At 39.1% G+C, this 25,009-nt stretch overlaps 1 protein-coding gene across 11 annotated transcripts in view; it reads right to left on the bottom strand.

The window, feature by feature from the left end:
- LOC127453603 (receptor-type tyrosine-protein phosphatase U-like) overlaps nt 1–25,009 on the bottom strand; it is a 374,740-nt gene that overhangs the window by 262,856 nt on the left and 86,875 nt on the right. For 8 of the 11 annotated variants that reach the window (XM_051720082.1, XM_051720086.1, XM_051720087.1 and 5 more), the window contains exon 2: nt 19,021–19,152. In XM_051720082.1, coding sequence (XP_051576042.1) covers nt 19,021–19,152 — 132 coding nt within the window. The remainder of the gene's footprint in view (nt 1–19,020; nt 19,153–25,009) is intronic. The other 3 variants (XM_051720083.1, XM_051720088.1, XM_051720091.1) reach the window with 1 other exon arrangement.

Genomic DNA, 25,009 nt, shown 5'->3' with positions numbered 1-25,009 from the left:
TGTGTATCTTCCACATTAAACACTGAACATCTTCAGAATCACATTGTCTGTCTGTGTGCAATTTCACTGGTTAATTTGTGTCGTGCTGTTAGACCCAGTTAAATTATCCTTGAAAAATGTGGGCAAAAATTTGTGTGACTAGGCTTTCACACAAAGGTATGACTTTAACTGCAACTCTGAATTACTGTGTAAGATATCATGTCAGTGACACAGAAAGACAGATTGGGTGAAGAGTAAAAGAGAGCAGGAGAGACTAGCACAGGCACCAAAAGGGGGTTGTCCCAGAGCCCCCTGCTGCTTAGCACAACAGTTAAGCAAACATGACAACATAAACACTAACCCGCCATGTCGCCTGCGGATAAAATTCGGCACTGGAGCAGAACCGTTAACACAGGGTTGCCAACTCTCCCGCATTTGGTGTGAGACGCGCTTTCAGGCTCTGTCTCACGCTCTTACATTACCCAAGTAAATTTCACGGCAAATGACAAGACAACGTAAAGTAAATAAAACATCTGCAGATCTGCACAGGATTTTATAGTTGGCATGGGGCTTGGAATTTCACGCTGTCGAAGCAAATGTAGTTACATTCATCTAGTGTTCTGCCCTTCATAAGCACTGAATGTCCATTCCAACTGAAACGCGCTTGTATTGTGCGTGTAGTGCGAACCACCAGTGTGCTTCAGAAATTGGATATCGCAGATCTGTTGGGCAAGTCATCTTCACTAGATATCGTTGCACTGCGGCATAGAGCATAAAACTTATGCAATCCATTTGAATTCATCAGAGAATATTTTACTTTAAAGCACTATGGAGAAAGTCAAACCTCTCAGTCGGCATTATTATCAATATGCATACTGATGAGGAAAAGAGGAGACAATGTGCCATGCATCAACATCGCAAGGCTTGTCAAACTATACATCACAATTACTAAAATGTATCATGTTTTCAGTGTAGTTACTGCAACTGGTATTATAACAGAAATGTTATAGTTTCATATGAAATCGATGAAGGGCAAACTATTAGACTTAATTTTTATTACAACTGTGAAATTCGGGGGACCTGTGTAGCTCAATGGTAAAATACGCTGGCTACCACCCCTGGAGTTTTCTAGTTCGCTAGTTAGAATCCCAGGGTGTGCTGAGTGACTCCAGCCAGATCTCCTAAGCAACCAAATTGGCCCAGTTGCTAGGGAGGGTAGTCACATGGGGTAACCTCCTCGTGGTCGCTATAATGTGGTTTGTTCTGGGTGGAGCGCGTGGTGAGTTGTGCGTGGTTGCCGCGGTGGATGGCATGAAGCCTCCACACATGCTATGTCTCCGTGGCAACGCACTCAACAAGCCAAAGGATAAGATGCGCAGATTGACGGCCTCAGATGCGGAGGCAACAAGGATTCGTCCACTGCCACCCGGACTGAGGTGAATCACTATGCGACCACAAGGACTTAAAAAGCACATTGGGAATTGGGCATTCCAAATCGGGAGAAAAAAACAAAAACAAAAAAAAAAAAACAACTGTGAAATTTGTAGATAACTGTTTTAACTACAACTGTATTTTAACTGTGTAGACTATTAATTTTTTCATAACAAATACTAGTTTATTTTTTTAGAATGAACTAGCTGGTATTGAGGATGGCCTTATTAAATGCCGCTGTTAAACCAAGAACTATGGTAAATGTTGACCAGGAAATGAAAGAAGAGCTTTAAAATTGTGACCTCCGTGAAAAATGGACAAATTATAGACAAAGTTTTCCTTCTGTTCTAATGATATCTGATATTCAGCAAACTGTTTGCCTTTAGAAATTTCAAGAGATGAAAAATCATTAAGCCTGATGAAAGAAAAACAAACTTTTCACTAGAAGCACAGTCCCAGCTCAGTAAAGTGGCTTACTCTGTGTACAGTCAGTACAATTATAACTGGCCAAATATACAAAGTGCTAATTAAATTAAGTAGTTTTATTAGTATAGAATAGAACAGAATATTTCGATTTCCCTTAGCACCTTGAAGTAAAAACTAAATCCTTGTCAATAATAAAAATAAAGTCAAATTCAAAATAATGTATCAAAATAACTCCAATATATCTGATGTAAACATGTAATTAAGTTATTTTGTTAGTTATTAAATAACTGCAATTATGTAATCAACCAACGTTGAGAATGTAGGTCAACTGAAGACCAGTTTTGACCCAGGAAAAAACCTTGGTTGTGCCACAGTGTCTTTTTAAATTGTCAATGCCAGGTTAATTGGTGTAAGTGTGCACAAAAACTGATCATTATTTTCATTGTAGGGTTTGAAAGTTGCTAAAGTTGGCAACACTGCATCAACAAACATTATGTCATTACTCCATATTTCTCCTCCTTTCTTTCTCCACCTTCTATCTTAACACACCAGTAGGGCTTGGCGTTTTCTGCTTCCTATTCCTATACTACCAACCCCTACATGTCAGCCCTGTTTGAAGGTTGTATACGCCACTTCACTCTTAATTATCCTGTTAAACAGACCTCTTTACTCTGAAAGGTCTCGCCTGCTAGCCGCAAAACAACGTTAATTACATGGAGGCTGTCGCTAGAGGGGGGCTAACATTTGCATAGTAAAAGCGTGGCGATCCCATCGCTTAATGACAAGTCCCTGTGGGTGTTTTCTGTTTTAACTTCAAACAAAAGAAAAATTAATCCCACCTGAAGACTGGGTTCAGGCTCCAAATAGCCACTCTTTGAATCTGATGCATTAGATTAGGACAGATTAGAGGGAAAAGACATTTTTCACTCCCGCTAATGATTTGATTGTGACTGCAGAGACTACAGAATGTGCTGCAACAAACCGCAAAAATAAAGATTTTGAGGGATCTAAAGATCTGAAGACATGACCTTATTTCACTTATGAACAAAATATGCCCTCATTCGTAAACTTAACACAGTCATTAACGATGTTTATTCTAAAAAGAGCCAGATGTGAATCATATCTCAGCATGTGCAGGCACATCACAGGTTGATAGATTCCTTTCTGCTTTATAGCCTTCTAATTAGACAAACTGCAAACAATTTGTTTATATTGTGATTATCTAAATTAGATTTGACTGGTTGCTTAAGGAGGGAAAGGCCCTCAGACTAAAAGCTTGAATTAATCAAATCCAAATCAACTATAGAAATATACATTTTGAATGCTGCATTTCTCTTAAAAACAAACATTTTTGATATAAAGCTATAAAAGTGTATATCAAACATTCAACATGTATTTGCAATGATTTTGTTGGTGATATAAAATTGAGCAATATTGTGAAGATTGTGATGATTTGAATGGAATAAGGCCATTAAGTTTCCTTAAGACAGTGCCATCAGACTATTTACTCACAGAGTAACTCCAGTGGCCTCTTCCAGCAGGATAATGTGTCCTGCCACACTGCACACATTGTTCGGGAATGGTTTGAGAAAAATGATAAAGAGTTCAAGGTGTTGCCCTGGCCTCCAGATTCCCCAGATCTCAATCCGATTGAGCAACACCTTGAACTCTTCATCATTTTCCTCAAACCATTCCCGAACAATGTGTGTATTGAGGCAGGGCGCATTATCCTGCTGGAAGAGGCCACTCCCATCAGGGAATGCCATTGCCATGAAAGGGTGTACCTGGTCTGCAACGATGTTTAGGTAGGTGACACGTATCAGATTGACGTTTGCATGAATGGCATTATGAGCACTCTGACCGGTCTGCAGCTACGCAGCTCCATTCGCAGCAGGGTGCGATGCACTATGTATTGTGACACATTCCTCCAGTAATCATCATTACAATTTTCTGTGACTTGTGCCACAGTAGACCTTCTGTCGGTTCGGATGGGATAGCCTTCGTTGCTGTTGCGCATTGATAAGCCTTGGGCGCCCAACACCCTGTTGCCGGATTGTGGTTTGTCCCTCCTGGGACACTGTCGGTAGGTACTCATTACTGCTGACAGGGATCACCCCATAAGCCTTGCCATTTCAGAGATGCTATGACCCAGTCAACTGACCCATTGCTGTAATTTACAGTAAACTTCAAAATAGCAAAAATGGCAATAGAGTTGCCAAGTTTATTTCCGTGAATGAGTTCAATGAATTGATTCAAAACTAGATTTTTTCTGTGTTTTAGTTCTTACATCAAACATTTTGAATCTACACTTTATGGGCAAATGTTTGTGGACACCTGAACACAAATATTCATATGTGCTTGTTGAGCATTTAATTTCAAAAGCAGGAATTAATCTCACTCTTTGCTGCTATATAACATTTTCCACTCTTTTGGAAAGGCTTTCCACTTGATGTTGGATTATAGTTAAATGGATTTGCTTCAATTTAGACACAAGAGAATCACTGAGGTCAGAATTTTATGTTGGGTGATGGATCCTAGCTCGCAGTCAGCATCCAATACATCCCAAAGGTGTTTGGTGGGGTTCAGGTCTTGGCTTTGTGTTGGTCAGTCAAGTTCTTCTACACCAGACTCAATACATTATTTCTTTATTTCATTATTTTGAGCACAGGGGAATTATCATGCTTGAACAGTAAAGGGCTCTCCCCAAACTGTTACCACAAAGTTGGAAGCACACAATTCTTTAGAATGCCACATTATGCTGTAACATTAAATTTGTCTTTACTGGAATTAATGGAATAGCAAAAACATGTTAAATAAAGGGTGTGTGTACAAACTTCTGGCCATATAGTGTACTTGGCAACAATGACGGTTCCTATGATCAAGAAAAAAAAAAAAAAAAAGCCAATGCATAGCAAATACATAAATATATAAATATATATTGAATATCGCCAAAAGGCTGAAAAATGTTCAGATATAATTTATTTAGCTATATTGCCCTTTCCAAAAAGTTACCCACTGTTAGATCTAAAAAGCAAACACTCAATTGTATAAGCTTCTCACAGGGGCCCTTTAAATTATTAATGACAAGTTTTTCCTAAATAAATACTGTAGCATCTCTACATGTCAATAGAGATATACAGAGTTTTATTATCTTTCATTGGTTTTGAAAATGCTTTTATTTTATCACATTGTAACACAATCCATCATACTTGAATTTATACTTATTTATTGGGTGTGTTTTGTAAATATGCACTCTTGTGAATGAGTACTGGTCCGAATCCAGTTTGATGGATTATGCTATCTACCTTCCATTACAAATGGATTTAGTCTGCCCTGTTAGATTTACACATCAGTTCATTTCCTGATTTCACCTTCCGTCCCAGTGGTGTCTGAAAATTTACACACGCATATCTTTTTTTACAGTAATCCCTTCCAGGACAAGCATGATGGGCTTATAATTCACTCTTTGATCAAAACGTGTACTCCTAGCCATGAGGTAAATCCTTGTCCAACAGCTCAGATATAATAATCACTAAACTTTTACCCTTTGTGTACAGCGGTTCTTAAAGGGTTAGTTTTTTTTTTTTTCAAACATAAAAACTCGTCATCATTTCCTCATCTTTATGTCATTCAAAACCAATATGAACTTATTTCTTCTGTAGGAAATTTTAAAGAATGTTGACTGCTCTTCCCATTCAATGAAAGTGAATGGTGACTGAGGTTGTCAGCCACTAACAGTCACCTGTTTTACAGAAGATAGAAAATCAAATGTTTTTTGGACAATATGAGGGTGAGTAAATAATGTCATGATTTTCATTTTTGAGAGAACTATCCCTTTAAGCTAGACACATGAAATGATTGACGTAAGGAAGATAATGCATAAATTTTCATGCTTGAAGAAATTTTCATTTTAAAAGTACAGATATCTCACTCTCATGGCACATGCGCTTGCATTCCAATGAAATTCTAATCAATCAGTCTTTGGCGGTGTAATATAAAAGTGTAAAGTCACATTTCTATTTTGCCACAGGATTCATCAAGCTTTGATCTCATGCAGACTTTGATGGTGAAATTTCAATCATATAAATGGTGAGGTTTTTGTTTGGGACCTTTGTCGAGAGCTGATTCCATTACGGTGTGCTAAATGTATAACTTCAGACTCTGGGCTGAGGCACTTAAAAAAAAAGAGAAGGCAGCTTCTCAGATCAGATGAAAGTTCAAAGAGAAGTGGAGGATCATTGTATTAATCCGAAAGTTTCTGAAAAATTGAAAGGTAGAGAGGCATGATTAATCAATTCTCTGCACTGGGGCGAGTGCTACGGCTGAGCTAGTTTTCAGCTGAGGTGGTACCTACACTGCCTGCCCCCCAAAAAAGTTGCATAATCTAATATTTAATTGGACCGCCTTTAGCTTTGATTACAGCACACATTCATTGTTTCGACAACCTTATGCAATGTCACAACATTTATTTCCGTCCAGAGTTGCATTAATTTTTATCCAAGATCTTGTATTGATGACAGGGAGAGTCGAACCACTCTGTAAAGTCTTCTCCAGCACATCCCAAAGACTTTCAATGAGGTTAAGGTCAGGACTCTGTGGTGGCAAATTCATGTGTGAAAATGATTCCTCATGCTCCCTGAACCACTCTTTCACAATCTGAGCCCGATGAATCTTGGCATTGTCGTCCTGGAATATGCCCGTGCCGTCAGGGAAGAAAAAACCCATTGATGGGATAACCTGGTCGTTCAGTACATTCAGGTATTCAGCTGACTTAATTTTATTGCCACATAACGTTGCTGAGCCTAGACCAGACCAATTGAAGTGACACCAGATCATAACACTGCCTCCAGAGGCTTGTACAGTGGGCAATATGCATGACGGGTGCATCGCTTCATGCGCTTCCCTTCTTACCCTGATGCGCCCATCGCTTTGGAATAGGGCCAGTCTGGACTCAGACCACATGACCTTTTTCCATTGCTCCACAGTCCAATCTTTCTGCTCCCTAGCAAACTGAAGTCGTTTTTTCCCATTAGCCTCACTAACAAGTGGCTTTCTTGTGGCCACACAGCTGTTTAGTCCCAATCCTGTAAGTTCTCATCACATTGTGTGTGTGGGAATGCTCTTACTTTCACTATTAAACATAGCCGTGAGTTCTACTGTAGATTTTTTACGATAAGATCTCCGATCACGATCATTAAAGATTTTTTCCCACCACATTTCTTCTGCGAAACTGACGGTTCACCACTATCCCTCCAGGTTTTAATAATGCATTGGACAGTTCTTAACCCAATTCCAGTGATTTCAGCAATCTCCTTAGTTGTATTCTTTGCTTGATGCAGGCCAATAATTTGCTCCTTCTGAAACACAGTAACATCTTTTCCACGACCACAGGATACATCTTCCGATATGGTTGTTCAAGAAATGAGAGTCTACATACTGCATCAGTTAGGGTTAAAAGAATTGTTGCCAGCTGAAACATATTAATCACTGCAATAATGATCCAATCATAGTCTCTTAAGTATCTGCTTATTTAAATCCAAATGGCAACTTTTTCTTTTTGGCCAGGCAGTGTATATAAACCTGCAAAATGAAGCATTCACGGCAATCCCATGAAGTTACATGAAGCTTTCCTCCTGCACCAAAACTAAGATCTTCTGAAAATGTTCGGTTTTGCACTCAATGGGTAAAATACTAATGTATTTACCATGTACCACATGAAACTAACTGCTTCCAAAAATTTATCAGATGGTCAGTTTTTTACTATCTGTATCAGTGTTAATACAAATAGCAAAGCTATTAGTTTAACAACATTTCTACATGTCAGTGTTTTAAATCATATAGCCTTTCAGTGGCAAAGCTATTTTATTGAGGAGATAGTGGGGTAGCGTTATTATTTGCTACAGTGCTACATTTTCTTGGACAATATTTCAGCAATCAAGAATCAGAACTAGCCATGTCTGATTCATGAATAAACTCTTTTGAGTCACTCTTTTGAGTCAAATGACTTTCTTTCTTTTGTGGAACATTATGTTTTTAAATCCATACAATGCAAATCAATGAGGTCCAAAACATTTAAACTCCAAAAAGGACATAAAGGCAGCATAAAGGCAATCCATATGATCCTCAAGCTTATCTCATGAACATGCCAAAGAGACTGCTGATGTCAAATTTATAGTGAAAAAGGAGTTATTATTTGACTGTTTCTCACCCAAAACTGATGGCATCACTTCAGAAGACATGAATTAAACCACTTGTGTCGCACGGATTATCTTTATGTTGGCATTACTATGTGTTGTTTATGGAGCTTGAAAATGTTTGACCTGATTGACTTGCATTGTATGGATTAAAAACAACAATAACATATATCTTTGAAAACATCTTCATCTGTGTTCCGCAGAAGAATGTAAAACAAGTTTGATGCGGCATAAATGCGAGTAAATGATGAGAGAATTATAACTTTTGAGTGAAATACTGTTTAACGGGATCCTTTATAGCAGTAACAAAACAGGCCATTTTAATGTTTCATTTAATAAAAATGTGAAGTAGCTCCAACGTAGCAAGCTTCTTTTGTCATGTACCGTCGTTTGTAGAGGAAGCATTTGCCCTTTTTTTTTAGCTGAAGAGAGTGATGTTTCAAACATACGCAATCTGTTGCCGCTAGCTTTAACACGTTAGCCAAAGTCAATCCAACACTTATTATATTTTAAATAATGCGCACAATCACACAGTGTGAGGTAAAGCATTCAACTTATTTGTAAGGTGCTGTCTTCACATTAGTTTCGCTTGTTGCCACATTCACTATTAATTAAAGTTGTTTTGTCAGGCCAGCATCACAGCCAAGTAACTTCGCCCCTTCCGCTACGTAGGGAAATCCGCGAGTCCTGAGTACATGAAGTGTACAACATTCCACAACCTGTTGTTTCAATTGAAGAGGTACATCATCCAAGTAATCGTAGTACTCTTATTTCATTGCATTTTCAGTGTGAACATACTACTCGCCCTACTGACACTAAAAAATGGCGAAGAATAGTGCAGAAGTGTGCGATTTGGGACACACCTTTTTTCTGAACTTTTCGCTTTGCTTAGCTCATTTGTTTATAGAGTATTTGATCACTTAGCTGGCTACAATTTTTTGAGTAGCTTACCCAACACCGATCTGTATTCCTATGTCGGAATTTGTTCTTTTTAACGAGCTACAAATGAAAATGAAGTGATAATTATGAAGTAGGGCATATCGGACAAGTCTGTTGTGTTCCATTGTGATCCATTTGTCATTAAGTTAAGGAGGAAACCCCTCGTTAAATAAAACAAACTGGTCCGCTCAGACTAAAAGTTATGTTGACCTTTACCTTCTTGTTTTACATTTACACCTAATCAGTTCGACATTCCTCAAAAGCATAGCTGCTCATCTGTAAGCCTGTAAGTGTGGGCATGTTGCCTAATTCAAATAAAAATTGCAGTGCACTACAAACTCCATTCCATACACATGTTTCAAGAGGCAGGTTTCAAGAGTCCTAATGCATAAGTCAGTAATTGAGAGATGCAGGCTGCACTGGGCTGCAGGAAACGTTTTTAGATCATCCAGGGAAGCCAGCCAGGTCCGATTATGACCCTACAACTTCACCAGATGTGTCTCCCCACCAACTTCCTCTGTCTGGGGCCCCTGTGGTCTCTCATATCAGTGATGAATAAGGCCTGGGCATGAGAGTGTGGATAATGTCCAGATGGGACACGAGCCTGCTGTTTGAAAGAGGTGAAGGGTGGCTGGTTATAAAGACCTACATGTCTCTGATCAGCACGGTGTGCCTCAGTGCCTCTCTGACTAAGGAGGAACATAATAAGATACAACATACCAAGAGAATTGCCTAGCTTTACTTCTAATATCAGTGGGAACCTTCTTGCAGTGAGGAGATTACTGCAGATCACAGTCAGACCCAGAGGCCTGGCATAAGATGAGAAGGGACCAATTAAGTTATCTTAAATGCTGCAGGATTCTCTGCAGCATTTAAGTGGACAGGGAAGTCTTTATGTCTTATAACTGATCCACTGACACAGACGTGTAACACACAGTTATTATCTCATCTCATCTGTGCTTGGTTAGCATAGTAGGTTTTGTTATTTGATTGATGTCCATCAGATATTAAACGTAAGAAAAAAAATCCTTGCAAATGAATGTTAAAATGGTCAGAGTATGTGTCCTACAGTATATACTCCAATATACCCTCACTGAGCACTTTGTAAGTAACACTATGGTCCTAATAAAGTTCCCTATGTGGTCATCTGCTGTTGTAGCCCATCCACCCCAAGGTTCGACATGTTGTGCATTCTGAGATATTATTCTGCCCACTACAATTTTACAGAGTAGTTATCTGAGTTACCATAGCCTTTCTGTCAGCTTGAACCAGTCTGGCCATTCTCTGTTGACCTCTCTCATCAACAAGGTGTTTCCGTCCGCAGAACTGCCGCTCACTGGATTTTTTTTTTGTTTATGGCACCATTCTGAGTAATCTCTAGACACTGTTGTTTGTGAAAATCCCAGGAGATCAGCTGTCACAGAAATATTCAAACCAGCCCGTCTGACACCAACAATCATGCCACACTTGAAATCACTGAGATCACATTTTTTTCCCCATTCTGATGGTTGATGTGAACATTAAGTGAAACTCCTGACCCGTATCTGTATGATTTTATGCACTGCACTGCTGCCACATGATTGGCTGATTAGATAACTGCACAAATAAGTAGGTGTACAGGTGTTCCTTATAAAGTGCTTAGTGAGTGTATATTTGCCAAGCACCTAATGCAAATAAAAATTAGCTTTGGTGAGCAAATAAAATTAGTTACTCACCAGCTTATCAAAAACTTCACACTTATTAGGAACTGCAACATAATACGTGGCTGAAATCAAATTGTAAGAATAATAACTTTACCTTCGATGGTGTAAGTGAGCAATTGAAATCAAAGACAAACAAACTTTTGACTAAAGAAAACTTATGTTTTCACAGGCTGTTTTCACCATTTTCAATGGAGGGAGGACAGTGAAAAGATTGGTCTAGCATGAAGGACCAAGAAAACACAACTGGCCCAGTTATAATGCACGAGCACACGTTACTGTGCATTTTACAAAAGAAACAACATAATTTTTTTTTTTAAATAATAAAAAAAAGAGTTGTTTTGCCAATCAGCACTCCCAACAATGGTGGATTCTGACCTAGTTTCCCAATTTCCAACAATGCACCGCTTGCGATGTTGAATGATACAAATTTGTCACAACACTCCACAGCTAGTGGTTTTCGGCGATGCCTTATTACCAGTTACAGATGGTTGGTTCTCCTTGAAATAATACACAACAGACTCCAACTGTAGGGTGAACTGAAATGTCAATGGCTGTTTACAGCCATACCCCATCAAACACTTCCCTGCTAAGTTTTCAAAGTGTGACATCATTCTTACATACTTAAACTTTGCCTGCCAAGACTCATCTGTTGCCCTCAGAGCAAAGTGAATGTCACACGCAGAGTCGGCTTTAATTAAACCCAGAGGAAAATGTATTATTACTGCACAGCGCCTGTGACTGCGGGTGAGGTGTCTAGGGCCTAAATATGATTAGAATGATGATTATTATGTACTTTGGAGGATTCCATCATACTGAAATGTTCTAATGACTCATTCGTAGATTGAAAATAAGTTGATTAAAGTTGATTCTTGGTTCCTATTTTTATTTTAAATAAAAATTATATATATATTTATATATATTTTTTTAGATATACAGAAAAACCAAGTAATCCTATCTATGTATCTCGCTGCTTTTTCAGCATCACCTGCCATGTGAGTTGCATTTTTAGGACAGCATGCCACGTTACAAATAGTTGTTTTAAAAGGCAACTAAAAAATGATTAAAAAGAAATACTATTGCAGAGTTTTTGTTGTGCTTATAAATTACACTAAACTGAAAGACTGTTTGCATACAGTATGTTGGAAAGTAAGAGTATGTATGCGTCAGGGTTTCCGTTAGCCGATAATTACGTTTTTTGATGTCCCAATGACGTCCCAATGTCCGAAAAAGTAAAAAATGGTCAGACACAATGTCCAGTGAAAATATTACCACGAAGCATCAGCAACCACTTTAGTTGATGCCATAAGTGTACAGCATGACACCATCCCAATGATGACAGCGCTTCGCTGCCACGGAGGTTTAAACTGCCCAGCCGAGTCGCATTTAAACAGCCTTCCATTGCCGTCTTCTGGAGGAGAAGGACACAGGGCTAATGTGCACCTTGAGCTGTAGGAAAACGCTGCACACATTTGACTTCATATCGGCAGCAAAACGCTTCTGTGCTATATAAAATCTGAGGAACATAGTCATAAAAATAAAGAGAAATATGACGTAACGATATTTGTTATTTTAATATTTCTTTGTGAACAAAAAAATATTTGGTAAACTGCAGTTTAGCTTTTTGCTTTGCCCTCTGCTTTTGTTTTGAATTTTTTCTTGAATTAGATGCTAATTCCATGACTGCCATTTTTTTAAGGAAAAGTTGCTATACTGAATAAATGTTTATTGTTCATTTGGCTCATTTGGTTCATACGGATTGTGTCATTACTATATTGCATATTATGCATAGTCCATCGCCTTACAGTGCAAAAAAATAAAAAATAAAATAAACAGAAAACCTTACAATGCCCAAACACATTGGCCGGCACCACAATTTCTTAAGAGGAAAGCACCACAAATGTAGTGCTACTTGTCTCCTCAAAAACAACATCTGGCTCCCTCTGCAGATTGCTTTTCCTTTGGAAGTCTTTGACCTTCTATACAAAATTGTGTAGATTTCGAAGCTTGGCCCACATTCCCCCGAGATACGCTTTTCACAAGCCTCTCTATCCAGCTCCCCTGTGTTTTACCTCACAGCTGAAAACCTTACCAAGTTTTGGTCTGTCTCATTGTGTCATCGGCAAGTTACACTCAAAGGCACACTTCAGAAGTTAATTGACCACAACTTTATTAGCGTCCGCCATTTTTTCACAACACCGTTCGCTCCCTTCAAAAACCCCCACCCACTTCCGGTTACTTCACAATAAGACCTTCCCTTTTGCCCTTCGGTAAATGGTCATGTGCAATCTTAAACAGACAGTCACTTGTTCAACTGGTTATGATATATCCAGCACAGAGGTATACATATGCATGAATACATTTTTAATGTCTGAAACTTAAACTCCCTCTCTTCCAAAAAAAAAGAAGAAAAAAAGAATTATTATTATCTTCCAAATAAACCCTGTGACTTTTAAACAACAGAACATTCTGAACAAAAATACAACCTAGTACATTTCAGCAAGTTCTCGAGTACGACTCAAAGACAGACTTTGTTTTAATCCAGTTTCCATTGTCTTTCACTTAGTGCCTTAAGTAACTGGCAAGCTGACGCCCCCTTTTTAGTAAGGCAGTCCGCAAGTTGTTCTTTTGTGTTGTACAACAGTACTCGCTCAATTTTCTGTGTTTGGACATGTTCTTTGATGCTACTTATCTCCAGGTGGAGTCTTTTCTCAGAGACTGACTTTGTGGACTGAAGTGCATCAGCAAGTGAATGATTACACAGATTATTGGTGGAGCATGTTCAGCATCACCAGTAGTTAGTTCTGAGAACAGTGTGGCCAGAAATACAGCATTGTCAATTTCATCAGACATTGCCAATGTTTCACCAGCAAGTGTGCTCCGCACAATCCTCTTGACTCTCTTTGACTGCCAAGAAAGGGGTGAGAATTTTCCATTTTCTCCCATTAGAACAATCAGGTGCCCTCCTTGGGTGCCTCCATCTGAAAGATTTCCAAATGAGGCATCGCTGAACACAATCATCTTAAGAGCACTGTCTCTGCCCAAGTGTTGAAAGTTCAGAATTACCTTCTTGGACTTAAGTTTGCACACTATCCTGTTTGCTTCATGGATTGTCTGCACAGTTGCATTTTTGATGTTTGATGCCAAGTTGCTAGCATCAAATATGACATCTGGCCTGCTCTGCCTTGCCACCCAGAGAATCTGGCCTATCTTGGACCTGAGCTGATCCTTTTCCTCCTCACAGAGAGATGAGTCTTGTTCCACAGCTCGTGAAGGATCCATATGTATGGGCTGCATGTGTTGAATGTAGTTTTCCTGGTGTATTTGTACTTTTCTGTCAACAGTCACAAAGTCTATTCCCACATAACAGAAGTGATCATGCTCCTCACGTCCAACTTGGAAAACAGATCCGAGATGTGGTATTACAGTTGGAGTGGAGAAACTTTGCGTACACTTTTTGAGCTTCCATAATGTTCCTTCACAGGTAGCCTCAGGGGGAGGCCTGATGTAGATGTCACGTGACAGTTCTATTCCCTGTAGAATTGCAGATTTTATATCCATGGAATGAAGTGTCCACTGTCTTTGACAAATAACTGCCACAAGCAGTCAAAGAGACTCTGAAGCACATGTGGGTGAATCCTTTTGCAGCTCTAATACGTCTAACTCCTCAAAACCTCTGGCCACTAACCGTGCTTTCGGTACCAGTCCAGTGAGTGTTTCCTTGAGGGTGCACACCCATCTGGTGGAGATGCACTTTTGTCCCTCATCCTGAACTTCCTCGAACACACTTTTATCTCTCCAACTCTTTATCTCTTCGTGTTTGGCTAGGTCAAAGGATAGATCTTTTGTTACCCATACATCCTCACTGACATTTGTGGTATTAACATCAGTAACAGTGGGTTCTATCTGAAGACTCTCTAAACTTGATATGTCAACTGAATCTTTACTGCCTGCAACATCAGAGGGCCCAATGCGCAGCAGATTGTACCAGTTTTTGTATTTACCAGTAACTTTGCCTGCACGCCCTAGTACTTTTGCTGTGTGCAATGCCCCACTGTCCCTGTTTCTGTATTTCAGAACTTGCCCTGTTTTTAGACGGACATCAGTTCCCTGCACTGTATCACTATGTGTCCCTATGTCGTCACTTGTGTGCTGTGCTGCTTCATTCTGCCCCCCAGTGGATGCCCCTGTATGCTCAATTTTCATCGAACTCTGCTGCATCTCGGTTACAGTTTTTGTTCCCTCCATGTGGTTGACAGCAGCTCCTGTCATCTCCTGTCTTTGCACAGTGTTTGTGTCATTTTCGGCATCACCCTTTATGACATGTTGATCTCCGCTGTCTGTATTTACTTTTCTTAGTCTGACGTAGTGTACCCTAATGCAGGTTCCTCCATGTCTGACAAACACCACTGCACCATCCTTGCCAATGACAACTCCTGGTCCTATCCACTCTGGATAATCAACTCTCTTGTAGTACACTTTGTCACCCATTTCATATTTTTAATCTGTCTGATGCAGTTGCTTACGCAGTGCTCTCAGTATTCTTTCTGAACATTCTGCTTCTGTGAAAGCCTTTCTTGATGCATGTAAAGCAGAGATGTGCGTTTGGTTGTGTCGCTCCGTAAGTCCATTGCTCCACGGGCTGTATGCTGCTGTTGTCTTTATTTCTATGTTGAAGTTTTCTGCCATGTCTCACACATCATTGTTGTTGTTAAATACTCCCCTATTGTCACTGAAAAGTTTCTGAGGTGGACCATGCACACTTATCCAGACATGGACAAAGTGTTTCACTATTTCAGAGGACTTCTTCGTGGTCAGGATGCTGCCTGCACTAAACCTTGTGAACTGGTCAATAATGTGGAGATACCACACACCTGGTTCAAGCTCATGCAGATCTACTGCAACAGTTTCATTGTACTGAGATGCCAGTGGTAGGCCAACAGCAGGCTTCAGTTTGGTCTTACTGTATCTCTGACACGTTTCACATTCACGCACAATTTTTTCCAGAATGACACTACATTCGGCATCTATATTGCCTGAACTAGTCAGAAGCCTCTGCAGTCTGTCAGCAGAAGCATGACCAAATTGTCTGTGAAGCTTCATCAGAATTTTGTTTTTCTGCTGAGCAAATTTTTTCTGAGATTGTCTGTATTTCCTCATCATGCTAAATTTGTACATCCTCATTCTTTTGTTCCTTTAGAGTGACATCTTCAGCAGCTATCAAGACATAGTCATCACCTTGAATTGTTTTTTTTTTCATTGTCCATAATGTTTACACAGCAATGACCAGAGCTTGTAAAGTCAAGTTTTACAGGTTGATTGAACATCACTGCACTGTCATTCTCCATATCCAGCACTGTCCCTGCTCTTTTCATTGATGCCTTGCTCAAAAGTAGTGGAATCTTTGCTGGGACAACTTCAGTTTCAATATGACACTTAGTCTGTCCAATTTTTGCAGGAATTTTCAACTTTCTGGTGGAATAGACCACTTTTCCATCCCCAAACTTAAAGGGTCTATGACTGTATGTTTCTGTCTTCCTCAGGTTTTTTTTATCTCGTTTTGGCTTAGTTCAGTGATGTAACTATTTAGCCATTCCTGTCCACACACAGTCCGTGTGCATGCAGTGTCTTTTTTTTTTATTATTATTGCTGAGCCAAAACACTATCATAAAGATTTCTGCTTCAGTGGGTGACTCTTTTGTATACAGAGTAATGTTGCACTCCTCTATATCATCTGTTTTACAATCTTCAGTCAGTTTGACTTGCTCACCTCTGTGTGGACAGTCCTTGGCCCAGTGGAATGTGCTTTGACAAACAGCACATTTTGATCTGCGTCCATACCTGTCCAGAGAGTTAGTGCCAGGCAGTGGTGTCTTTTGTTGATCATTTTGCGACCACGGCTTGCTCCTCTGTCGCCTTTGCTCTGTTACATATGCAGTTTCCTGGTTAATGCCCACTGTAGAAGCAGACTTTCCTCCGAAAATCCTCTTCAGTGCTGACTTCATTGATGCAAAAGTCAAATCTGTACATGCTGACAGAGCTAACTGTCAGTCTTTCACTTCCAAACACGCAGTGTCCAGCAGTTTGAATGCTAATGCGGCATTGGGAAGCTCCATCTTGTATTTACGCATCCGTGAGTACTGCTGTTCAAAATCGATTATATAGTCTGTCATGGAAACACTGCTATCTTTCATAATCCAGTCAAACTCGAGTAAGCCTCATAAATTCGGTCCTTTTCTTCTTTGAGAAACAAATCATCGAGTTTCACAAGTAAGGTGTTCATGCCAGTGTCCTTATTCAAATCATCTACTGGTATTTCCATTGCCGTTTCTCTCACTCTTCAAGTGCTTGTTTACTTTTCTCAAATTCCGTAACTCTGGTCCAAATTGCGACTTCATTCTTCCAACTTTCGTATGGTTTTCCTTCATCAAAGGTTGGCGGGAATCTGTAGTTGCTAACCATCCTCTGCTACCAATGTTACACTCAAAGACACACTTCAGAAGTTAATCGATCACAACTTTATTAGCGACCACCATTTTTTCACAACACCGTTCGCTCTCTTCAAAAAACCCCACCCACTTCCGGTTACTTCACAATAAGAGCTTCCCTTTTGCCCTTCGGTAAATGGTCATGTGCAATCTTAAACAGATAGTCACTTGTTCAACTGATTATGATATATCCAGCACAGAGGTATAAATATGCATGATTACATTTTAATGTCTGAAACTTAACAGGCATCCTACCTCCCCTTGCATCGAAGTCCCTATGTTTCATGTGTCTCTTTCACTGACTTATCACCGATGGCCGCCTAATCCAATTACTAGTTCTCTTCTTTCCTCCCTCTGCTTGTTTTGATCTAGTTTCACAATGTCTTTCGATATAAGTCCCTTTCCTGCAGGCCCTGCACATCTCCCTGACACTAACTGTTTGGTATGGGCTACATTTCAAAGAAAAACTAACTGATTGCCAGATTGATCTGTTTCAGGCAGGGGCAACTTCTAATCACTGCTGTTTGGCTGACACGCACTTATAGATCCCACTCTTTACCTTTCTTATTGGGTGGATTGTGCTTTCTTTCTTTGACTGGCTGAAGTACAACTCTTCCAAGGTTGACTTGCATGTGGCCATACACTACTGATGAGCTTGCTGCACCTGTGCCAGTGGAATTTTATTAATTTTCCCAGCAGCCCATCTACAAAGCTTGAATAATCGCCACATGTTCCCAGTAGTTGCAGCTTTGATGAAAAACAAACATGTGCAGAACATACAGTATGTGCTGAATGGCCAAGGAACAGATTTGTTCTATAAGGGTTCAATATTGGTATACGGTGGGGCTCTAAAAGTCTGACACCATTTTAGGATTTCAATATTTTTAAAACAAACAAAAAGTTATGACATAAAATAAAAAAAGAAGTATTTAAGAATATATACTATTCTGCACTATTTCAAGGTCACTAATCAAATGGAAGAAAATGTGATGAAGATCTGAACACAATATTAGAAATATTTAAAATTTTGCACTATGTCTAGGTCACGAAACATATAATCAAAAGATGTAATAAAGGTCAAATATCCTCATTCACAAGATGCCCTTTGGAACACTCAAATGTTGGCATAACATGGATCATCAGGTTTTGTACAAACTTTCGGTGTATATGCCAGCTCGAGTGCATGCTGCACTTAAATCAAAAGGGGGGCATACCAAAATTTTACAATTCCAGTTTTTCACTCAAACTGGCTGATCATATGTGACCTGTTTCATCATTTTAAGTCACTTTGACCCACAAACACATTTTGAGTTTTATGCACTAAAATAGAGTTTCAGCCTAATTTAAATTATTATATCTCGACAATGGCTTGGAGTAGATACAAAATATATACACCATTAGAAAGCCAAGACCTTTTGTTTTACTTTAGCAAATAAAACTCTAAATGTGTTTCTGGGTGACTCAAAACAATGGAGCAGGTCACATATAATTTTGATTTTTTGTTATTATTATTATTAAATTAAAATAGAAATATAGAAGCATTTCCCATAGAATAACAGAAGCACTTCATAGAAGCATAGAAGTATTAGACTTCTGGACCTCAAGACATTTGCTTTGACCAATTATCGCTGATATCTACACATTTTACTTCTGAAGGCATATGAAAGATTTTCAAAAAAACAAAGAGTAAAAAAAGTAGACCAAAAATTAAATCAAGCTGTTTTGGGGGCTGCCGTTTCAGCCTTCACTCTGATGGAGCAAGTCGGAGGCCATCCTAGAAGGATTGGCACACGGTGTGAAACGGTTTGTGACAGTGTGAAATAAACTGCCGGAATAAGAATAGGCAATGCTGGGCAGGCTTACCACGCATGAGATCAGAGGTGGAGTGTGGCGAGGCATGGGCGCGGAACAGCTGCCAATCAAAGTCATCCTCCTCCCCTTGACTGAACTCGCACAGACTGGGGTCGGAGTCCTCATCAAACGTACAGCCCGCTGCTGAGGGAGAAAGAGAACAGAGAGAAGCAAACATTATCAGTCTTAAGTCAAGTCAAAATTAGCATTTTGTGGCTTTTAGTCCATGTGTGTTTGCTTTGAAGTCAAATGGTTGTGTACTCCTAAACACTGATAAACTTTTAGCACATTTAAAATTTACAGTCTTTCTCTTCCATGAAAATGGACCAAACATCTTTTTTCCTGTTTCAATAGGAAATACACCAACACATGACACTTCACTTGTCTAGCGATTTCATAAGGTCTTTAAAGGTCTTTTGGGTAATGTGCTTCCTTCTTAACCTGACAAGTGTCTGTACATGAATTATTAAAAGCATCTGGTCCCATATAAATGGTTTCAGGGCAAGAACATTTCATTTGGGCAGCATTTGATCCACAGTTTGATGACACTAAATTGTGCATTACAATACTAAAACTCTTCGATCCTCTTGGGAGGTTTATATGGCTGCAGGCAGCTTTACTAAGACCCCCTGGTCTGACAGCCTCTAATTAAGCAGCCATGTGTTATTTGGGGCTCTATTTCATCATGAGATCCCCTCTGATCTCGTTTCTGTTTCTGTAGAGTAGAGGGGTGCCAGACTGCACACCCACATCCATCCAATTCCAATGCCAGCTTCTCAACAAGACACCTCCTCAATAGCAACCATTGGCAATGTGATCTTTCCACCGTTTAAAAGACACAATCCATATTTTTCACACACACACACATCTGCAGGGACACACTTTTGGCAATCAATCACCAGTATTGACAGATGATTATATGATAACACAAATACCATCGAAATAATGAACAAGGTGCATTTTTGGTCATTTTGAATAGTCAAACAATAAGTGTCTTGCTGCTAAAATACAGGAAAATAGGCGTCCCATATGGGACGGGATATCCCGGCTAATACGGGTCAGCAACCCTACCGCTAAGATGCTCTGTGGCAGCGGTTATCAAACTGGGGTCCGGGGACCCCCAGAGGGCCGCAAGGAGGTGCTAGGGAGGTCACGGAAAACCAAATTTGACTATCTTCTTTTTTTTCTCTATTTCTTATTTTCTATATATACTTTCTAAAAACTATAAATACATCTAAATTGATTATAAAATGTTTATAAAATGTTTTATACATCTAGCATTACTCTAACAGTGGGTAGAAAAAAGAAATGCTCTCAACTTAAAAACAAAGTAACATTTTCCAGATTTTTTTAATATGTCCTTTATTACAATAAGGTTTTTTGTTAACATTAGTTAAATACATCTGTTAACATGAATAACAATGAACAATACTTTTGCAGCATTTGTTAATCTTGGTTAATGTTATTTTCAGCATTTATTAATACATTTTTTAAATTAAAAGTTGTATATGTTGAACATGAACATGTTACCCAATGACAAAATAAAAGCCAATTATTTACTTGTGTTGTCTTTATAATATCACACTTGTGATTTCTTACACAGTATAAATGGGACATTATACATGAGTGATGAGTTTTGTTATGGTATTAACGCCATTTTAAACTGTTGGTCTACAGTACGTAGACATGCATCAAATGGCCGTTTATGTCCCCTTTCGTAAACCGGTGGTGAAGAATCTAGGTGTAGTATCTTTTTTTTATTTATTTTTTTTTATCATTTAAGATTATTGGCAAAAAAGTTAAGCCCTTCCTTTCTTTTGCCAATTTTGAAAAGGAGATTCACGCATTTATCTCCTCAAGATTGGATTACTTCTATCACTACCACCCTTGAAAGTCCCCTTTCTCACTTGAGTACTGAGGATCTGCTCACTTTGTTTAACTCATCTTGTTTCACTATTTTAAATTCTGTTGCTCTGTTAAAAGTAAAGTGTGTTAAACCCAAATCTGAGCCCTGGTAAAATTATGTTACCAGTGCTTGCAGACAGGCTTGCAGGAGAGCCGAGCACAAGTGGAAGAAAGACAAGCTCCATGTGTCTTATCAAATTTTAAGAGATTCTCTGCTTATCTATTAGAACTCAGTTAAAGAAACTAAGAAAAAATATTTTTCGAACATAACTGATCAAAAGTATCACAGGCCCAAAGTCTTGTTTGACACCATAAATTCTGTTATTAACCCTATTAACACTGCCTGTATTGTTGTGTCTTTAGATACGTGTGTAAATTATCTTAGCTTTTTTGTTAATAGGATTGCTGATATTAGATCTCTTATCTTGTCTTCCACTTATGACCCTTCTGTCTCTTTTAAAAGTCCTGCTGTTTTTAATCAGTTTGAGCCTGTTTCTATTTCTTTTCTGGCAGAAATAGTAGACCACTTGAAGCCTTCCAACTGTCCATTTGACGTTATTCCATACAGGTGTGTAAAATAAGTTTTTGATACTATTGGACCTAGTATCCTGAATATAATTAATAGCAGTCTTATAACTGGGTCTGTTCCGGCATATTTTAAACATGCTGTAGTGCAGCCTCTTCTTAAAAAGCCTAACCTGGACCCCACTGTATTTTCAAATTTTACACCGATTTCTAAACTGCCTTTTCTTTCAAAGGTCCGGGAGAAGGTTGCTCTTAGCCAATTGCAGAGATACTTGGATAAATATTCTGTTTTTGAGGTCTTTCAGTCTGGGTTTAGATCACGCCATAGCACAGAAACTGCTCTTTTAAAAGTTCTTAATGATATTTTGTTATCGGTTGATGTGGGAGACTCTGTGGTCCTTATGCTACAAGACCTCAGTGCAGCATTTGATACCATAGATCATGGTATCCTTATCTTCCACCTTGAGGAATCAGTGGGTGTCCAAGGTACTGCCCTTAAATGGTTTAAGTCTTTCATTTCCAACAGAAGTTTTTCGGTTAATATTGGTCATGTTACATCCTACTTAGATCCCCCCCCCCCTCTTACTTGTGGGGTTCCTCAAAGGTCTATTCTAGGCCCCACTTTGTTCTCACTTTACATGCTGCCCATAGGGTCCATTTTTAGAAAGCATGGCAAATCATTCAATTGTTACGCGGATGACACGCAAATTCATCTGCCACTAAGAAAGAATAAAGGGAGTGTGGATCCCTTCTTAATTGCCTAGATGATATTAAAGCTTGGATGTCTGTGAATTTTTTTAATTTCAATGAAAGTAAAACAGATTATTACAATTATAAACAATTATTTGGTTTGGGGGCTCAAAATTAGGAGCTTTGGCCCCCTTCTGTAAACCAGTGGTGAAAAATCTACGTGTAGTATTTGACAACTCTTTGAAATTTGATAAACAGATCAATACAGTTGTCAAATCTATTTTTTTATTTGTTTATTTTTATTTAAGATTATTGGCAAAAGTTAAGCCCCTCCTTTCTTTTGCCAATTTTGAAAAGGTGATTCATGCATTTATCTCCTCAAGACTGGATTACTGTAATTCTCTCTACATCGGAGTCAGTCAATCGTCATTGCCTCATCTGCAGATGGTCCAAAATGCCACTGCTAGGCTGCTGACAGGTACCCGTAAGAGTGATCATATCTCCCCCATTTTGATATATCTTCTTTGGCTGCCTGTCCATTACAGAATCGATTTTAAGCTGCTACTGTTTGTTTTAAAATTGTTGAATGGGCTGGTGCTGATCTATCTCTATGACCACCTGCACATACATAAGAATTCAAGGTCACTTAGGTCCTCTGATCAGATTATTTTGACCATTCCCAGGTCCCAGTTAAAGCTAAGAAGTGATCGTGCTTTTGCAGTTGCTGCCCCAAAGCTTTGGAACAGTTTGCCCCTGCACATACGAACGGCTCCTACTTCATAATTTTTAAAATCTCAATTAAAAACGCACCTTTTCTTTCTGGCATTTGGTCTTTCGGAGTCTTGATAAATGATGTGTTTATTCTTCGTTGTAAAATTTTATTTTTCTCATGTATTTTACATTTTTCATTTTATAATCTTTCATTGTACAGCACATTGGTCAACCGTCTGTTGTTTTTAATTGTACTTTGTAAATAAATTGTTGTTGTTGTTGTTGTTCTATATCTATTGCAATCTATTATTCTAATCCACCACAGACTTCTTATACTAAGCTGCAACTAATTTGTGCTCCAAATTACATTTAATACGCATCACACTCATGACCCCAGAGCAGCGGCTTAATGTGCTACAGCCTGAGCACCTCGCCACATCTGTTGTGGTCCCTCACATTAGCCTCGTAGGGTGAAAAAGAGCAGGCACTAGTGGGCAGTCCAAAAATCCCTGTCACGTGCTGTTGACTTGTGCCAGCTCAAAACAGAGAAGGCCAGAGAGCAGAGGAACCATGCTATGACAATAACCATGACAGCAAGGTGACCCTTATAGCTGACTGCTTCATTATTGCCACCTCTGGGAATGTCCCCACTATGGACAAATGGGTGGTGTTTTACATCTGGCTTGTACAGCAATTGGGTTGCTGGGGTTTTTATGCAAGCATCAGTGCTTGCATAATAGACAAGGAGTGTAATTGTGACCGACTGTGATCTGCTAATTACTTCAAACCAAGAGAACATTCTGTGTAGAACTGTGCCTACACAGTACGTGAGCGGCGCATTGCACCATGTCAAAAGCAAATAGCTCCCATTTTAATCAATGATGCTGTCAAAAACAGTGGACAGATGCCCCGTTCTATTACTGACGCACAGATGAGCTACTCCAGCCACTTTATTATCCCCTCCATCTGAAATCTAATTTATTTACTTACCAAATCATAAGTGTGAATCTTTCTGCCAAGAATTTTATTTGTGACATATATAAATAACTAAAACATTAAAGCCAGATCATGAGGTTTGTGTTAATTTAAATATACTTTTGTTTTTAACCACAAGTAGGTCTATATGCAGTTTTATAACAAGTATACATATATAATAAGTAAATGTTTATAACAGTAGATTTCTGTTGAAAAAGCACTGCTGATACAGTAGGTCCGTCATTTAGAACATTCACTTTCGACGCTTCCAGAGCAGTATGTAGAGCTGCATCAACTGACTTATCAGGCGAAGACAAGGTTTTTTACAAGTTGGAAATTTTTTACTCGACATGGCATCTTAAAAATGTAACACCCATGGTGAGATGCTCAAAAAACAGAGTGAAAAGTGATGCAAATGCCAATGAAGTCCGGATGGTTGAAGCAGCAGTCCTTTAAAACAGATAAAAGATGCAACTTTTCCAAGGTGTTAACACTCCAAACTGTCTAGTATTTAAAGCATCGCTTTATAAATTATATATATATATATATATATATATATATATATATATATATATATATATATATATATATATATATATATATATATACACTATATTGCCAAAAGTTTTCGCTCATCTGCCTTTAGACGCATATGAACTTAAGTGACATCCCATTCTTAATCCATAGGGTTTAATATGACGTCGGCCCACCCTTTGCAGCTATAACAGCTTCAACTCTTCTGGGAAGGCTTTCCACAAGGTTTAGGAGTGTGTTTATGGGAATTTTTGACCATTCTTCCAGAAGCGCATTTGTGAGGTCAGACACTGATGTTGGACGAGAAGGCCTGGCTCGCAGTCTTTGCTCTAATTCATCCCAAAGGTGCTCTGTCGGGTTGAGGTCAGGACTCTGTGCAGGCCAGTCAAGTTCTTCCACACCAAACTCGCTCATCCATGTCTTCACGGACCTTGCTTTGTGCACTGGTGCACAGTCATGTTGGAACAGGAAGGGGCCATCCCCAAACTGTTCCCACAAATTTGGGAGCATGGAATTGTCCAAAATCTCTTGGTATGCTGAAGCATTCAGAGTTCCTTTCACTGGAACTAAGGGGCCAAGCCCAGCTCCTGAAAAACAACCCCACACCATAATCCCCCTCCACCAAACTTCACAGCTGGCACAATGCAGTCAGACAAGTACC

Source organism: Myxocyprinus asiaticus, chromosome 16 (genome assembly GCF_019703515.2).
Source record: "Myxocyprinus asiaticus isolate MX2 ecotype Aquarium Trade chromosome 16, UBuf_Myxa_2, whole genome shotgun sequence".
Lineage (NCBI taxonomy): Eukaryota > Metazoa > Chordata > Actinopteri > Cypriniformes > Catostomidae > Myxocyprinus > Myxocyprinus asiaticus.
Note: the sequence above shows the minus strand (reverse complement) of the source record. Positions and strands in the feature narration are given on the sequence as shown.